We start from the raw sequence: 19046 nt of genomic DNA, 5'->3' as shown, positions 1-19046 counted from the left end.
AGTTTGATACAAAAGTGGCTGGTTGAGAACTGCCTGGGCAGTTCAGTTCTGAGTGAGTTCAGTTCATAGGTGCAGGTGTAAGACACAAACCAGCGGTGCCATGTTTAGTGTATTGTACAGCCTAAATTACTGTAGCACACTATGCCTCTCGTGCAATTTCAGTGTAAAACTGCAAGACCATGGTGCTTGCCTACGGAGCTGTGAGGGGAACGGCACCTCACTACCTCCAGGCTCTGATCAGGCCCTACACCCAAACAAGGGCACTGCGTTCATCCACCTCTGGCCTGCTCGCCTCCCTACCACTGAGGAAGTACAGTTCCCGCTCAGCCCAGTCAAAACTGTTCGCTGCTCTGGCCCCCCAATGGTGGAACAAACTCCCTCACGACGCCAGGACAGCGGAGTCAATCACCACCTTCCGGAGACACCTGAAACCCCACCTCTTTAAGGAATACCTAGGATAGGATAAAGTAATCCTTCTCCCCCTCCCCCCCCCCCTTAAAAGACCTAGATGCACTATTGTAAAGTGGCTGTTCCACTGGATGTCATAAGGTGAAAGCACCAATTTGTAAGTCGCTCTGGATAAGAGCGTCTGCTAAATGACTTAAATGTAAATGTAAATGTAAGACAGCGCTGATAATACACAATTTCATTGTTAGTTTGTGATTTCATACACACAGCACTCCAATCCTGACCTGAGGGACTGAATGCATAATCTACATGATTTAAATGTTATATAAAGGTCTCTCACAAAAAAAAATCACCCTTCAAATTTTTCAATGGTTTTGGATATCATGTACTAGTATGGCTCAAATCTGTGTTGAGATATGAATCTACAGGGATCCCATGGTAGCTTTGTCCAGTGCAATACGGTGCCAGGACAGTCCAGTGCATGAGATAACATCCTAACTCAACCTCCTTCCAACAACACCTTCTAATGTTAACCATATACAGTCTCAATCACTGAAAAGAGGAAAACCTCTGACAAGATTGGTCAAAAAAATAAATACAAATTGAGATAATAATTCCAATAAATCTTGATCTTTAGTGTCTAATGTCTCTGTAGGGCTGTCATCTTTCCAGGAAAAAGCATTTTTATTTTCTCTTCAGGATTCTTTTTCAAGTTTTCGTTAGGACAGCAGCAGGTGCTGAAGGCACAACTGACTGGCTGCCATTTTGGAGATGTTGCTGTATTTCGTGTAATATGCTATCTTCTTAAAAGAATCCCAACAAAGTTCGTGTTCTAGCAATGAATGCTGTAAACAATTATATTCCTACAATGTCAACATATTTCCTCGACCCATATTTCGCTGTATCGTGCTTTTTCACTAATCAGTGAAAGTATCCAGCTCTGTTCCATCTTCAGTCATCAGGTGAGCAAACCAGGTGGAGCTGGTCCGGACTACCAACGCTCCCAGTGCTTGAACTTCCATCCCCCAGGTCTCGGGACACCATGCACGGCAGGTTGAGCTCAGTGGATCCACCGGGACTGGAGTCACTCCTGCTGACACACTCCTCCTCCAGGACCAGACAGAGCTCTTTCAGGTCCAGATTCTCCTTCACTAATCCGTCTTGCATGCGCTCTAGGTCGGACAGTTTTTTCAAGTAGCCGCCCAGATCCTCACGCATCACTTTGGCTGCGTGGTGACCGAACAGCTGCCATTCCCGGGCCAGTTTATTCACCTTTAGTCGGTCATCGTCAAGAAAACAGCACAAGTCGCGCAGTTCTGTGTTTTCTTCCTGGAGACGCTGGTTGATGGTTTTTAGCTCCCTGATCTCAAGCAGGTGGCCTTGTAATTGTTTGTTGACTTCTTTTATCAGCCGTCCACGCTGGATAAGAGCAGAGATCTTTTCAGACTCCTCTTTACGCAGTCGCCTCACAAGTTCTTCTTTAGAGCAGGCGAGTAAATCCTCGTCAGACATCTTTGACAACTCTCTGTTGTAAATCTCACTGTCACTCCCCATATTGTTTTAACTGATTGTAATACAATAACCTGAGAAAAATTACTTTCCTGATTACAGGTTACAGGCAGTTGAGGGTAAAATAACTGTAGCCTCTAATTCCTGGGATGCTCTGCAATGGGGCATGAAAAGCAAGCTTTTTAGTCTGCCCTAAATTGTGACTATCAACTGTCTCTTTCCCACCGTTGAAACAAATGTAGGCCAACAGCAATTCTTGGCTTTGCCTATGGATAATGGGAACAGGGCACATGTTTCACATGATCAAATTGACGTTTTTCTATGAGCTATAAAATGCCCTGAACAAGGTCGCTATTGCTATAACAAAACCAAGCAACAATGGCAATATTTGTTCTATCAAATGTCATTCAATCACTCTCAAATCTCACATGATAATCTGTGATTAGAGGCCTTTATGAAACAAGTATGCATTACTGTCTGTCCTGTTTCCCCTTTCTTTTCCTTGGTTACCGTCGGCAGGGTGAGGTTTTCATGCTGCTTCAATCCGTTATTTCGTTTTTATTGTAGCTGGCTCGTAATCCTATATCGCAAAACCTTGGACAAAGATATGACAATGTTCTTTCACTGAGATCTTCACGTCTTTTCAGAAAAGACCTGCTGCAGAGCATCTGCGTTCGTTGTCCGAGTAAATGTTGTATTCCCTCTGTTTGAAGGATTTGTTCATGGCATAACATTCATTCCTTTTGATTATGAACCTATGAGAGGCAGTTATTTGAAATTCACCATAGAAAAACAATCACACCATAAGGCTTTGAAGTCACTCAAAAAATATGAATCCAGACTCATGCTTGTCCTATTGCGTGGTGTGTGGAGGATAACAATGTCCGCCTTCTTCACTGTCACTTATCAAACGGATGTCTCCTCTCTCTCAAACTCGGTTTTTCTCTCCACTCTGTGAATTTCAGAAAATGACGCCCATTTGTGCTTTTTACTCTCCCCTCACATAAAAAGTAATAGAAGTGTCAAATCATCATCCACAGGCGAGGCTTATCAAAACAACACGGATAAAGACAATAAAAATGTACGAAATCGATACAGACCACTTCTTTGGAAGATATGCTCGGCTTAACATTGAAGATAAAAATATACAGTACATTGAAGTAAAAAAACGCTGACTATTATCCTACAGTATGTCGTTATGAGCATTCAAATCTGGTTGTCTGATTGCGGTTGTGAAGGAGGCGCTGTAGGAATGCCCCCTCTGCTGAAGCCGTCTCCCCCTCTCCCTTTCCGTTTGGTTTTCCTTTACGGTAAAATAATAGTTTATGGATTGTGTCCAGTGGAAAGAAATGACATCACACATGCAATTTGAGTGCATGTTTTTATAGGCATACTCATTTTCTTTAGTCTGTAGCCTATCACATTTGTGTTCAAATTTATGTATAGACCTAATCTATAAAATACACACAAAAAATAGGCTATATATCATAGTATCTTTTTAGTCTATCGTTTTTTTAATATTAATTTTTTAATATATTTTTTAAAGACTTCCTGCACTCAGCCCCCCCCCCCCCAAGCTTTGGCCCTCTCTCTCTCTCACACACACACACACACACACACACACAGCAGAATATGACACAAAGGCATCAGCATCACACTTTGACGCATAACAAGAAGTGTAGCACAGTTACAGTGTACACAGACAGAAAGTGTGACAAATGGCTTTTCTATGGTTTAAGCTGCGGCATTCGGCTCTATCCTTCCGCCCTCCACTTCCTACTCTATTGTTTCAGTGAGGCCTTAACAATATAGGGTGTTAGCCAGGACTGGGGTTCGCTTGGGACAGAATCAGGTCACTGTGAGGTTAGCTAACAGAAGGGCTGGAACTGAGAGAGGGAGGGGGTTGGCTGGTTTGCAGTGAGTGGTGTAAAACAAAAAGACAGTTGACTATGTAGTTTTTCTCTTTTGTAATTTTGCAAGGACACAGGCAGATAAAGCAAAAGGAGGATGGGAGGGGTGAGGAGAGGGATTTGGTGAGATTTAGTCAGATTAATCTCTGTGGGGGAAGTGCGCAATGCGCACACACACACACACACACACCACAATTCCTCATAGTAGCCCTCTACTCTTTACTATTTTATTTGTGTTTATTATTGGAAAATAACAGTTCTGATTTTCCTTTTTAAATAATTTGATTGAGTAATGCGGCGTTCCTAACCAATTGGGAAGTGGGGATTTACCACCATCGAATTACATGGAAGACTCTAAATGGATAAAACCCATTTTGGCATGGACATTGCCATTGAGGGCTACCACCATTTTAAAGTAGTCAACTGAGTGTGCCGTCCTGTGGGTGAAGGAAGGATTACATGATTCCGTCCGGGTCATCTGGAGGAATCGGTCAATTAATTATTCTTGTGAGCAAACATTCCATAACTGTAGGTGGCAGTAAATCACCAACCGTGGCTTTATACCCATTCAAACAACACACTCTAGATGGTAGTTTGCACCCTTTCAGTTTGTTTGCCAACTCGTAAAGTAGTAGTAAAAATGGAGATGGTCTCAATGGCACTGCCCGTGCACCCACAGACATCATAATGGGACATATATAAAGATGATATCTCTATCATTCTCTATGTTTACCACATACAACTGGGAAAAGTCTATTTGAACGGCCCTCCAACTGGTAGTTACTAGTGGGAAACCCATCTGTCATCCTTGAGCTTCTCTCACACATCTCCCACATGGTGACCGCTGACAGAGATAACAGCATAACAACATTTTCAGCAGTTAAATGCAACTACAAAACATTATTGTTTAAAAGCAATCTATTAATATGGTTTTTGAACAATATTATTTGTTTAAAAGCCTGATAGCTGTACTTTTAGTTTATGGTTGACACAACTTGTTGGCCATTAGCCAATCGGGCGTTTCTCAACGAGTTCAAAGCATGTGAATGCATCCAACTGGTATTTACAACTTCACAATTCCCACCTCCTACTTGGAGCTCAAGGATGATAGATGAGTTTCCCACTAGTAATTACCAGTTGGAGGGCCATTGGTATGAGGTTCTTACCTTGGAATGCAGTGTTTGGTTTTCGCCAGACATAATGGGAACCATCTCAACCAAAAAGTTGACTGAAGTTTGCCAAAAAACACCTGGAAGCACCTGGATGATCATCAAGACTCTTGGAAGAATGTTCTATGGATAGATGACACTGCATTCCACAGTAGCAACCTCATATCAACGGTCAAACATGGTGTTGGTAGTGTGATGATTTGGGGATGCTTTGCTGCCTCAGGACCATGGACGATTTGCCTTAAAAAAGGAACCATGAATTCTGCTCTGTATCAGATACAGTGGGGCAAAACAGTATTTAGTCAGCCACCAATTGTGCAAGTTCTCCCACTTAAAAAGATGAGAGAGGCATTTTGTTATTGACCAAATACTTATTTTCCACCATAATTTGCAAATTAATTAATTACAAATCCTACAATGTGATTTTCTGGATTTTTTTTCTCCTCATTTTGTCTGTCATAGTTGAAGTGTACCAATGATGAAAATTACAGGCCTCTCTCATCTTTTTAAGTGGGAGAACTTGCACAATTGGTGGCTGACTAAATACTTTTTTGCCCCACTGTAATTCTACAGGAGAATGTCAGGCCATCCGTCTGTGAACTGAAGCTGAAGCGCAGCTGGGTCATGCAGCAAGACAATGATCCAAAACACACAATCAAGCCTAAGTGAAAATAGTTAAAAAGCACAAATTTGACATTATGGAATGGCCTTGTCAAAGTCCAGACCTAATCCCAATTGAGATGTTGCGGCAGGACTTGAAATGAGCAGTTCATTCTTGAAAACCCACAGATATCGCTGAGATAAAGCAGTTTTGCATGGAAGATTGGGACAACATTAATACAGGAAGCATTTAGTTGCAGTAATTGCAACTAAAGGTAGCACAACCAGTTATTGAGTGTAAGGGGTGAATTACTTTTTCACACAGGAGCATTGGGTGGTGCATAACTTTGTTAATTAAACAAATAAAATAAGCATACCTTTTTATGTTTTTGTAAACATGATCTAATATTAGGTTTGGTTGAAGATCTGATAATGTTCAGTATCGAAAATATGCACAAATAGAGAAAATCAGAAAGGGGGCAAATACTTTCTTACGGCACTGTGTATATATATATATATATATATATATATATATATATATATATATATATATATATATAGAGAGAGAGAGAGAGAGAGAGAGAGAGAGAGAGGGGGAGAGAGAGAGAGAGAGAGAGAGAGAGAGAGAGTACCAGTCAAAAGTCTGGACACCTATTCATTCTAGGGTTTTTCTTTATTTTTTTACTATTTTCTACATTGTAGAATAATAGTGAAGACATCAAAACTATCAAATAACACATGTGGAATCATGTAGTAACCAAAAAAGTGTTAAACAAATCAAAACATATTATACATATTGATATCAAAATATTAGATTTTAGATTTTTCAAAGTAACCACCCTTTGCCTTGATGACAGCTTTGCACACACTCGTGGCATTCTCTCAACCAGCTTCATGAGGAATACTTTTCCAACAGTCTTGAAGGAGTTCCCACATATTGTATGCTGAGCAGTTGTTGAATGCTTTTCCATCACTCTGCGGCCCAAGTCATCCCAAACCATCTCAATTGGGTTGAAGTCTGCAGTACTCCATCACTCTCCTTCTTGGTCAAATAGCCCTTACACAACCTGGAGGTGTGTTTTAGGTCATTGTCCTGTTGAAAAACAAATGATAGTCCCACTAAACGCAAACCAGATGGGATGGTGTATCGCTGCAAGAATGCTGTGGCAGCCATGCTGGTTAAGTGTGCCTTGAATTCTAAATAAATATCTGACAGTGTCACCAGCAAGCAACCCCACACATCACACCTCCTCCTCCATGCTTCACGGTGGGAACCACACATGCAGAGATCATCCGTTCAACTACTCTACGGTTCATAAAGACAGCGGTTGGAACCAAAAATCTCAAATTTGGACTCATCAGACCAAAGGACAGATTTCAACCGGTCTAATATCAATTGCTCGTGTTTCTTGGACCAAGCAAGTCTCTTCTTCTTATCGGTGTCCTTTAGTAGTGGTTTCTTTACAGCAATTAGACCATGAAGGCCTGATTCACGCAGTCTCCTATGAACAGTTGATGTTGAGATGTGTCTGTTACTTGACTCCGGGAAGCATTTATTTTGGCTGCAATCTGAGGTGCAGTTAATTGCTGATTTCTGAGGCTGATAACTCTAATGAACTTATCCTCTGCAGCAGAGGTAACTCTAGGTCTTCCTTTCCTGTGGCGGTCCTCATGAGAGCCAGTTTCATCATAGCTCTTGATGATTTTTCCGACTGCACTTGAAGAAACATTCAAAGTTCTTGAAATGTTCCCGGATTGACTGACCTTCATATCTTAAAGTAATGATGGACTGTCGTTTCTCTTCGCTTATTTGAGCTGTTCTTGCCATAATATGGACTTAGTCTTTTACCAAATAGGGCTATCTTCTGTATACCACCCCTATCTAGGAAAGAAATTCCAGAAATCAACTTTTAACAAGTCACACCTGTTAATTAAAATGCTTTCCAGGTGACTACCTCATGAAGCTGGTTGAGAAAATGCCAAGAGTGTGCAAAGCTGTTATCAAGGCAACGTGTGGCTACGTTGAAGATTCTAAAATATAAAATATATTTTTATCTGTTTAACACTTTTTTGGTTACTACATGATTCCATATGTGTTATTTCATACTTTTGATGTCTTCACTGTTATTTTACAATGTAGAAAAAACCCTTGAATGAGTATGTGTGTCCAAACTTTTGACTGGTACTGTGTATACTCTACCGTTCAAAAGTTTTGGGTCACTTAAAATGTCCTTATTTTTGAAAGAAAAGCACATTTTTTGTCCATTGAAATAACATAAAATTGATCAGAAATACAGTGTAGACATTGTTAATGTTGTAAATTACTATTGTAGCTGGAAACGGCTGATTTTGAATGGAATATGATGGTCGGATTTGCGTTTATCATCGAAGGAATGAGCGTTACACCGAGGCCTGTACTCTGGGGCGGGATCGATTTTGGAGGTGGAGGGTCCGTCATGGTCTGGGGCGGTGTGTCACGGCATCATTGGACTGAGCTTGTTGTCATTGCAGGCAATCTCAACATTGTGCGTTACAGGGAACACATCCTCTTCCCTCATGTGGTACCCTTCCTGCAGGCTCATCCTGACATGACCCTCCAGCATGACAATGCCACCAGCCATACTGCTCGTTCTGTGCATGATTTTCTGCAAGACAAGTCAGTGTTCTGCCATAGCCAGCGAAGAGCCCGGATCTCAATCCCATTGAGCACGTCTGGGACCTGTTGGATCGGAGGGTGAGGGCTAGGGCCATTCCCCCAGAAATGTCCGGGAACTTGCAGGTGCCTTGGTGGAAGAGTAGGGTAACATCTCACAGCAAGAACTGGCAAATCTGGTGCAGTCCATGAGGAGGAGATGCACTGCAATACTTAATGCAGCTGGTGGTCACACCAGATACTGACTGTTACTTTTGATTATTCCATTTCTGTAGTCACATGTCTGTTGAACTTGTTCAGTTTATGTCTCAGTTGTTGAATCTTGTTATGTTCATACTAATATTTACACGTTAAGTTTGCTGAAAATAAACGCAGTTGACAGTGAGAGGACGTTTCTTTTTTTGCTGAGTTTATATATAGGTTTAGACCTGATCATCGAACATCTCATTCTAAATCATTGGCATTAATATAGAATTGGTCCCCCCTTTGAAGCTGTAACTGCCTCCACTCTTATGGGAAAACTTTTCACTAGATGTTGGAACATTGCTGCGGGGACTTGCTTCCATTAAACCACAAGAGCATAAGTGAGGTTGGGCACTGATGTTGAGCGATTAGGCCTGGCTCACAGTCGGCGTTCCAATTCCTCCCAAAGGTGTTCGATGGGGTTGAAGTCACGGCTCCGTGCAGGCCAGTCAAGTTCTTCCACACCTATCTCGATAAACCATTTCTGTATGGACCTCGTATTGTGCATGGGGGCATTGTCATGCTGAAACAGGAAAGGGTTTCCCCAAATTTTTTCCCACAAAGGATCGTCTAGAATGTCATTGTATGCTGTAGCGTTAAGATTTCCCTCACTGGAATTAAGGGGCCTAGTCTGAACCATGAAAAACAGCCCCAGATCATTATTCCTCCAACAAACTTTACAGTTGGCACTATGTTTAGCCTGGACTGATGGTTTCCCATGTGAACAGCATCCAAACTTATCATGTAGGACAATTTTGAAAGACAGAATGAAATTATGAAAGAGGGCATTTTAATGTGAGATATTCATCTTACAACGTACAGCTCAAACAGAATGGCATTTGGAGTATACAAAAGGTGCTTTAGGTCTTGACTTGGAGGGGTATCATGTTATCATCATGACTAAACCAGTTGGACATTACAAGCATCTAGGGTTAATCTGAATCCTAAAGAAACCCACCCCTCCTCACAGACCCCTTTTTCTACACGTGACATTTCTGAGAATACAATGTACCAATTCTAGCTTGGCATGGCAACAGGACTATAATGAAAGCCAGAAAGAAAATAGCACAAGAGGCCTTTTGCAGTATTTCTTGCATTTCCATGACTGATCAAAAAGGATTTTCTCATGGTTCTCTTGTCTCACTGCAGCAGACATGTAGTGAGCAATATGTTTGGAACATTGAATCGCAGAAACGCAATAGGCCATATATAGAATAGTGAGAATTGCAATGCATATAGTGTAGGCACCTATGTATCGTGATATTGTATTGTGAGGTCCCTGGTGATATTCACCCTTTTTTTCATGGTATGTCACAAACTGTATTCCCACATATACCATTTTAGAAACAACTGCTGTAAAAGATGGGCCTTGTTGTGTTTGTGTCGGTGTACATTCCCTCGGAACTTAAAGGATATTAAAGAACAAAAGAACAGTGAGAACAGTCTTCTTCAAACAGTATTTTTAACAGCCAGATGTCTAGAGCTCCACGAGGGCTCGGATATCATCTACCCATGAAGTCTTCCTCTCTCTGGGGAAGCCAAAAGCCTTCTCCACCAGATTCTGCTTCTGACTCTTAATGCTGTTCTCCTCACGGTGCAGTCTGAGCAGGCTAGACATTACAGCCTCCACCTTGGAGCTGCTCCTCCAGTTCTCTGAGAGGTTGCTCTCCTCCTCCTCCTCTTTCTGAGGAAACTCCACCAGCTCATTGGCATTGATCTGGCCTCTGCACAGAGGGCACCGCGTCTGCTCCTGCTTGGTACGTATGACCTTTGCGCTGCAGAGTCTGCAGTAGACCTGTGTGCACAGTGCATGGTGAAGGGCAAAAGGACAGTCCAGACACACAGCACACTCCTCATCAGAGCCACTAACCAGCACCAGCCTCAGCATCTCTATCAGATGCCCTCTCAACTCTGCAGGAGTCACAGCTACCACACCTGTGTGTTTAGTGGTCTTGCCCAGTAGGGGTAGCAGCAGAACTGTCTCAGCATGACCAGAATAACCAAAACGTCCATGTAGTTCCTGAGGAAGGACCCCATCCACAACGTGCCTGCGGATGGTGGTGTGTCCCTCTGTGCGTGCCATCACCACCTCTTCTATACTAATGCTCCTTTCCGGCAGAGAGAACAGAGGCTGCCCACACACATGGCTGGTCTTTGTACAACGCAGCGTGATATACACTTCACCAGAGCCTGCAGGTTCTGAAGGCCGGTCCTATTGTGACAAGTCTCTATATGACTGTTTTACCATTCTCTCATGTCGAATGGTTTCAGACGCAGAGACGCCACCAGCATCCACAGATCCCTCTGAAATGACAAAAACTTAAACACTAAGTGTTAACGGAAGGGGATGCAAATAGCCTGGCTAGTCTATATTAAACAAGGTTATCATGTGATGACAGGGGATGACCTAGTCCAATTAATGGTAGGCTTTATGTGGCTAGGCCTATGTGTAGCTATCTGCAATATTATTAACCCCCCCTTTTTTTTACACTGCTCCCCTACTGGGAAATCATAATTTTCCATTTGATTTAGATGTAAATATTATGGCGCAATTACTGTAGCTACATGTGCTTACCTCTATGCGGCACAGACTTCAATCTGTGAGATTCAATATGTGCTCACATAGTCTCGGGCATGATATGGGAGGGGGCATAGTCTCGGGGCATGATATGGGAGGGGGCATTGTCTCGGGGCATGATATGGGAGGGGGCATAGTCTCGGGGCATGATATGAGAGGGGGCATTGTCTCGGGGCATGATATGGGAGGGGCATAGTCTCGGGCATGATATGGGAGGGGGCATAGTCTCGGGGCATGATATGGGAGGGGGCATAGTCTCGGGGCATGATATGGGAGGGGGCATTGTCTCGGGGCATGATATGGGAGGGGGCATAGTCTCGGGGCATGATATGGGAGGGGGCATAGTCTCGGGGCATGATATGGGAGGGGGCATAGTCTCGGGGTATGATATGGGAGGGGGCAGACGGGACAACAATACAATTGGCATTCTGGCACTGGGATAAAATAAACCTATGCAGCTATCAGCAGCTTTAAAAACTGTGATATGCTGTCGAACACAAGCATAAATTACAAATAGTTTAGTAAGCTAGCTAGCTAGATGAGTTGATAACGTTAGCTAACAGTCGCTCACAGCAAACAGTACTCTCAATGATGATAGCTACTTTAACAGCCTAGGTTAGTTAATGTTATCTTGGTAGATTATAGCCACGTGAATGTTAGACAGCAATAACAAGCTAGTATACATCTACGAAGAACTTAGGTAGCTACACCAAAGACACAGCTCAAAGTGAAAGGCAAAATGATAGCCTAACTGTAACGTCCGTTGTTTGAAGGAGACCAAGGCGCAGCGTAATTTGTGGTCATCATATTTATTTAAATGAGAACCAGCAACAAAATAACAACGTGAAACCAAAACGACCGTTCCGTAGGCTACAAGAGCTGTACAAAAACAAGATCCCACAACATAGGTGGGGAAAAAGGCTACCCAAGTATGATTCCCAATCAGAGACAACGATAGACAGCTGCCTCTGATTGGGAACCACACTCGGCCAAACACAAAGAAATACAAAACATAGGATGCCCACCCCACATCACACCCTGACCTCACCGAATAGAGAAATAAAACGGCTCTCTAAGGTCAGGGCGTGACACTAACTGAACTTCCTTACAGTCATCTCTCCCGACCAAGACCACACACATGGAAAGTTTGAAATCACAGCAGCCAAACAAAATAAAATATTATTTGTCACATGCGCTGAATACAATAGGTGTAGACCTTACTGTGAAATGCTTACTTACCAGCTCTTAACCAACAATGCAGTTTTAAGAAAATAGTTAACAAAAAAATTTACCAAATAAACTAAAGTAAAAAATAGTTACACAATAAAACAACAATAACGAGGCTATATATACAGGGGGTACCGGTACCAAGTCAATGTGCGTAGGTACAGGTTAGTCGAGGTAATTGAGGTAATATGTTTATGTAGGTAGGGGTAAAGTGACTATGCATAGATAATAAACAGCGAGTAGCAGCAGCATAAAAAAAGGGGGGGTCAATGCAAATAGTCCAGGTAGCCATTTGATCAGCTGTTCAGTAGTCTTATGGTTTGGGGGTAGAAGCTGTTAAGGAGCCTTTTTGACCTAGATTGGCGCTCCGGTACCGCTTGCTGTGCGGTAGCAGAGAGAACAGTCCATGAATAGGGTGGCTGGAGTCTTTGGAAGTTTTTAATGCCTCCTCTGACACAGGAATCAGGAGGATATAATTATGGTCAGATTTGCCAAATGGAGGGCGAGGGAGAGCTTTGTATGCATCTCTGTGTGTGGAAAAAAAGTGGTCCCTCTGGTTGCACATGTGACATGCTGGTAGAAATGAGGTAAAGCGGATTTAAGTTTCCTGCATTAAAGTCCCTGGCCACTAGCAGCGCCGCCTCTGGATGAGCATTTTCTTGTTTGCTTATGGCGATATACAGCTCGTTGACTGCCGTCTTAGTGCCAGCATCGGTTTGTGGTGGTAAATAGACAGCTACGAAAAATCTAGATGAAAACTCTTGGTAAATAGTTTGGTCTACAGCATACTCTACCTCAGGCGAGCAAAACCTTAAAACTTCTTTAATATTAGATTTTGCCCACAAGCTGTTATTGACAAATAGACACAGACCACCACCCCTTGTCTTACCGGAGGTAGCTGTTCTGTCTTGCTGATGCAAGGAAAACCCAGCCAACTGTATATTATCTATGTCGTCGTTCAGCCACGGCTCAGTGAAACACAAGATATTACTGTTTTTAATGTCCTGTTGGTAGGATAGTCTCGAACGGAGCTCATCCAGTTTATTCTCCAATGATTGCATGTTGGCCAATAGGACGTATTGTAGAGGCGGGATCAGAATTGTCCAGTGCGAGAGAGGCAGGTTGAGCTGGCTAGAGTAGTGCAGAAGATGTCATATGCTGAGACAGTGAAGAAAGTAGAGGAGGATGGGTCAAGGGTGAGGCATCCTGAGAGGATTCCTGTGAGTAGTAGATATGTGCCAGCACAGAGGGATAGGCCAATGAGTGATATACAGTATGCTTCATTAAGGTTGGCTTCTTAGCGTTCATAGCAATGGTTGTCAATTGTACCACAGAAATGGAACGTGAATCACAGAGAATAGATGTTGTGGTGGCAGCTGCAGAGAAGTATTTGGGTATACCAGATTTGACTTCATAAAAGTTACAGGGTGTGTTGACTGGTGGTGTCCTGTTCTCCCAGGCCTTTGGCATGGTGCAGTGGCAGATAGGGTCGAAGTAGTGAAATGTGTAAGGTAATTAAAAATATATTTGTATTTTATTTTCCCGTTCCCCCTTTTGTATCACAAAGTGTAATAGATGCAATGTTCCCTCTAAGCTGTGTGTGTGCATTCAGGACTGCTGTGCAGAGCACAGAAGCCCACAGAGAGAAGCATAAGATTGAACTTCACTCAACTTTCTATAGTTTTCCCTGTTAGGTAGTTAACACTATAAACATTTCCCTTTACTGTTGCAATTGTGATTGATTAAATGCAATATTAGCTACTTCAATTCAACATACCGAAAACAAAACAAACTATGCAATAGATTTTCTTGTAAGCAGAACGCATCAGAGTTGGATTCTACTGCTCATGACAGCCTGTAGTCTAGACAGACCGGTGCTGCATAACCAATCAGAGCTGCAGTAGGCCTATATGCAAATAGACCATTGCCATAAATTAATCTGTGCCATTTACTTAGGACTGGACTGTGTTTACATCTGTGATCTTAGTAATGTGCTTGTTTTGAGATCAAAGCAAGAGCTGCATGTAGCCACCTGTGCACATTTTGTTCATATCCTTTGCTAGTTAGTGACTTATTAGCCCAGTTATAGATAATTTGTAGTCAGCAATGAGCACAAAACATGTAAATTTCTGTCTTAAAGAGGCAGTCTTGTATTTTGAGACATGCGTGAATAAGCCAATAGGCAGAGGGTAGAATCATTTGTTTGATTCTCTGTAATAATTACATTTACATTTAAGTCATTTAGCAGACGCTCTTATCCAGAGCGACTTACAAATTGGTGCTTTCACCTTATGACATCCAGTGGAACAGCCACTTTACAATAATGCATCTAGGTCTTTTAAGGGGGTGAGAAGGATTACTTTATCCTATCCTAGGTATTCCTTAAAGAGGTGGGGTTTCAGGTGTCTCCGGAAGGTGGTGATTGACTCCGCTGTCCTGGCGTCGTGAGGGAGTTTGTTCCACCATTGGGGGGCCAGAGCAGCGAACAGTTTTGACTGGGCTGAGCGGGAACTGTACTTCCTCAGTGGTAGGGAGGCGAGCAGGCCAGAGGTGGATGAACGCAGTGCCCTTGTTTGGGTGTAGGGCCTGATCAGAGCCTGGAGGTACTGAGGTGCCGTTCCCCTCACAGCTCCGTAGGCAAGCACCATGGTCTTGTAGCGGTGGTATGTGAATCATGTATTTTAGTTTGTAAAGTGGTTTCTTGCATCAAACAACACAAACATTTTCAGTCACCTCCTTGTCTGAAGGACAAGTGGATAAAATTTAATGTCAAGCCCTGCATGTTTTTTTTCTCTCTCAAAAGTCTCATGGATTGTAGCCCTACATTGAACGCCACGCATTGGCTGCTACTGTAGGCTGAATGATAGAACAGCTATTTCCATGTTAAACTGTTATGGGATGCATTTTCTCCATAGTTTATTATTTTAGGCCACTCTGTTAGGCCTATATTGTGATAAAAAAAAACACAGTAGCCTACTTGGCCACTGTTAAAACTGTAATTTAAAGTGGGTACAGCCTCAGGGTTCACAGTAAACGTGCGCTGGAAGTTGCACAGAATTTTCACAATTTTCACAACGTTCAAGTTTGCTCTCAGCAGACCTAACATTTGCTCAGTGACGTTTTTTGAGGGAACATTGAAGGGATGTACACTATAGTTCCTTTGGGGGCGGCAATGCACATATTGGATGCCAACCGACGTTTAAACTCCACCGAAGAAGAAGAAGGACCTACGACTCCATCTGCGTGACAAAACACGGAAGTGCTCAGCTGTATGGAAGCAAGTCTGTTGTTGACAGGTCTTTTCTGTCGTTTTTTTTAAAGGGCATCACTACAGCATTAGCAACGGATGGAAATGTCTCCTGTAGTAAATATATATTTTATATGAGGTTATTATCCGATATTTTTTTAGATGCTAATTCATATTTCTCCTGTTTTTATCTTGGGTGATAGTCGCTGGTCAACTCGCTAGCCACCTTAACCAACGTTCATTTATCAATTCTGGACAGCCTATGGATTTGCCGTATAACAATATAGAATATTGGAACCATAATTTAAAAGGGTAAGTATCTTCTTGTTTAGTCAGATAATGTATGTAACTTTAGTTAATATAACAAGTAGCTAGCTACCTTGACTTGATAACTTAGTACAGTAGTTATGGTTAATGATATTCCACAGGTATTGTGACAAGTTGAATGAAAACTTTGAAGCTTATTAAAACAATTTTTCTTGTTTCTGCATAGATGTCAGTTGAACTTGATGTGTTTGTGGTTAACACCACCATTATGGATGAGGAAGTGTATCAGCTATGGCTGGATGGCTACACAGGTTTGGGCCACAACATTAACCAACTCACACACATAGATATACTAGACACAGTCATCCATCAAAGTTATTTAATCAAATTCTCTATGACGTAAACTGTGAATCCTGTTACCTTTCTGCCCCATCCTCAGTGAATGATGCAGTGAAGGTTCGTATGGAGGGAGGGGTATTGGAGGGGTGTGAGGCCAGTGCTGAGGTTCTGCACAGTGACACCATGGACCAGTACAGAACCTTCCAGATGTGTGAGCGCCTCCTACACAGCCCTGTCAAGCTGGCCAATCAGTTGTTGTTCCAGATCCCACCTCATCGCCAGGTCATGCTCATAGAGAGGTGCTCTACCAACTCCTGATACACATCTTTATATCTTATCTTCCTCTGGCTTAAACGTCACCTAATCTGTCTGTCTCTCCTCTGTGTAAAGGTACTATGCTTTCGATAGCGTGTTTGTACGAGAGGTCCTTGGGAAGAAGCTCTCAAAGGGGACCAAGAAGGACCTTGATGACGTCAGTGCAAAGACTGGTGTCACACTGAAGAGCTGCAGGCGGCAGGTAGCAAAAACCTAAGACGGACTCTCCCAATAACAATGACTATATCTCTGACCTGTAACATTAGTGAAACTGTCCTGCCTGTACAGATTCTATGAGCTACAGAGCTCTAGACACTGCAATTTTAAGGCCAAATGTAACTGTTTTTCTACATGTGGACTTCTGAACTATCACCTTTTTCTCCTAGTTTGATAACTTCAAGCGTGTATTCAAAGTTGTGGAGGAACTGAAGGGACCCCTGGTGGAGAACATTCGTCAGCACTTCCTTCTCTCTGACATGCTGGCCAGGTAAGAGTAGAAAATAGTGGAATTTAAATCTTGTATCTATCTGTTTTTTTTTTATTTTTTATAAAACTCCCCTGTGTCTCCTCTTCTCAGGGATTACGCTGCCATCGTTTTCTTTGCCAATAATCGCTTTGAGACGGGGAAGAAGAAGCTGCACTATCTTACATTCCAGGACTTTGCCTTCTGTGCAGGGCAGCTCATCAGCAACTGGACAGTGGGAGCATTGGGTGATTCCCTGGTCTATCAGATCTGCAGTTGTACAGTGCAATCAGTCCTGCTTCCCTATGAGACCCGCATTATAATTGAAGTTCTGCAAACAATTATACGATCCCAGCACTGTAATATAATATGGCAACATCAGAGGTCTGAAGTAGTTTTGTCTTCTCAGATAACATGGTGGAAGACATGGACGTGGATCTTGAGAAGGAGTTCTTACAAGATCTAAAAGAACTGAAGATTTTAATCACTGACAGGGATCTGCTGGACCAGCACAAGAGGCATGAGAGTGTGGTTGATTTGTTATTGATCGCCTGATGTGTATGGTATTGATTTTTTAAATTTTATTTTAAGTTCCTGTCAAGAATTCACAAAGATTTTTATTTCTCTCCATATTATGTGTGTTCTATTATTATGAATGATAATATTTGGTAAGGTCCCTCATGCCCTTGCTCCTGTTTTCTCTCGTCCCCTCTGCTCCACTCAGTTTGGTGTGCACGGCTCTCCGGGGGAAGACCAAAGCATTTAATGAGATGGAAGCCAACTTCAAGGTGAGTGACATGCTTGTGTTTATCCAACATGGCTGGACATCACCCAGTTTCATAGGTGATGTCCAGCCTACTACAACAATCTGTAAATCAGTCAATAGTCATTGTGGTAACCATGGTTATATGGGGTCAAATGTGCACGTACATTGTCTAATTCAATCAGTTCACTTGAGTTTAATTATTTCTAAACTGCAGTATCAATTATTTCTAAACTGCAGTATCAAAAAGCTTTTCATTATTTGATAAATATTTGAAACAAACTCTTCTCTCTCTATTTTTGCCAAAGAATCTCTCCAGAGGCCTTGTCAACATTGCTGCCAAACTAACCAACACAAAAGAAGTCAGAGACTTCTTCATTGATCTGGTGGAAAAGGTACATTTATAAATCATTAGTAGTGTAGTAGTACATCTTTCGTCTCTATATTCAACACTGGCTCTGGGTTATGAGGCCAATAAGGTCTACAGACATTTCTGCTGCCCATGAGACTGATGTCATCTTTCCCCCTCCCTCCCTCCCTCCCTCCCTGCCAGTTCATTGAGCCGTGTCGGTCAGACAAATGGACAGCAGGAGACATGCGACTCTACCTCACTCACTACACTAACTCTGCACACGTACTCGACACATTCAAGTGAGTATAATATAATTGTTATACATATTGTGCTGTCTGGCACTCATCAAGGTCAAAGGCTGTTTTATGTTTTTCTTCATATTCACATCCCAGTTGTCACCAGTGGGTGTCACTGCATCTCTCTCCACGTTTCTTTAAACTATAGTTACCTTGTTTCTAGCGCAGCCATTCTGGAATGTAGTTAACGGTTTACACAACCCTGCACCACGACACACTCAGCAAAGACATATTCATCAGACAACCATATTAAAACATAGGCCTCTCTTTAAAGTGAATTAACAAAGAATCGCTCCATATTAGGAACCTTAGCCAGTTCTCATAATGAGAATTTGTCTTCTTCTCTCTTCCTCCTCTCTCTCAGACACCAGGTAGTGTGGGACAGGTACATGGGAGTGATAAAAAGCTGCATCCTCAAAATGTACCATGACTGAGACGTAGACCTCGCTCAACTATCTACTCGGAACTTTCTGTCCTCTTTTATATCGGAGTCATGTCTTCTTTCCCTCTTTCTGTCTGCAGTCATCATGTAAATCCTCAGCTCTGTCTGTCAGATGCCTTCCTCCTCTAATGCCAGTGCCCACATTTCTCCGTCCTTCATGCTGTTATGCAGTTTTTTTCCCCCTCTGTCTCTTCTGACGACCTACTTTGCGACGTCATCATGTATATCTCCTCATTTTTATTGTAAATAAAGTCAACTGATTTTA

At 42.4% G+C, this 19046-nt stretch overlaps 2 protein-coding genes across 2 annotated transcripts; one reads left to right on the top strand and one right to left on the bottom strand.

Annotated features, from left to right (window-relative positions):
- Positions 1-408: 408 nt before the first annotated feature.
- On the bottom strand, positions 409-3203 carry LOC115131161 (coiled-coil domain-containing protein 85B). The gene has a single exon (XM_029662757.2). The coding sequence runs from the start codon at positions 1960-1962 to the stop codon at positions 1360-1362; it is 603 nt and encodes a 200-aa protein (XP_029518617.1). The 5' UTR covers positions 1963-3203; the 3' UTR covers positions 409-1359.
- A 12336-nt stretch (positions 3204-15539) lies between these two features.
- On the top strand, positions 15540-19046 carry LOC115131160 (acidic fibroblast growth factor intracellular-binding protein B-like). Its single transcript, XM_029662756.2, has 11 exons — positions 15540-15856; positions 16038-16122; positions 16251-16449; positions 16541-16667; positions 16852-16952; positions 17043-17176; positions 17338-17446; positions 17653-17716; positions 18000-18086; positions 18245-18342; positions 18704-19046. Exons 2-11 carry the CDS (start codon positions 16038-16040, stop codon positions 18771-18773), a joined length of 1074 nt encoding a protein of 357 aa, XP_029518616.1. The 5' UTR covers positions 15540-15856; the 3' UTR covers positions 18774-19046.

The sequence above is a fragment of the Oncorhynchus nerka genome, linkage group LG6, assembly GCF_034236695.1.
Source record: "Oncorhynchus nerka isolate Pitt River linkage group LG6, Oner_Uvic_2.0, whole genome shotgun sequence".
Lineage (NCBI taxonomy): Eukaryota > Metazoa > Chordata > Actinopteri > Salmoniformes > Salmonidae > Oncorhynchus > Oncorhynchus nerka.
The sequence above is the reverse complement of the archived record's forward strand: the minus strand, read 5'-3'. Positions and strand labels throughout refer to the sequence as shown.

Coding starts and splice junctions, on each gene's coding strand:
- LOC115131161 (XM_029662757.2), bottom strand. CDS start 1,962: ATGGGGAGTGACAGTGAGATTTACAACAGAGAGTTGTCAAAGATGTCT.
- LOC115131160 (XM_029662756.2), top strand. CDS start 16,038: ATGTCAGTTGAACTTGATGTGTTTGTGGTTAACACCACCATTATGGAT. Junction 16,953..17,042: donor CTCTCTGACATGCTGGCCAG/GTAAGAGTAGAA, acceptor TCCTCTTCTCAG/GGATTACGCTGCCATCGTTT. Junction 18,087..18,244: donor TCATTGATCTGGTGGAAAAG/GTACATTTATAA, acceptor CCTCCCTGCCAG/TTCATTGAGCCGTGTCGGTC.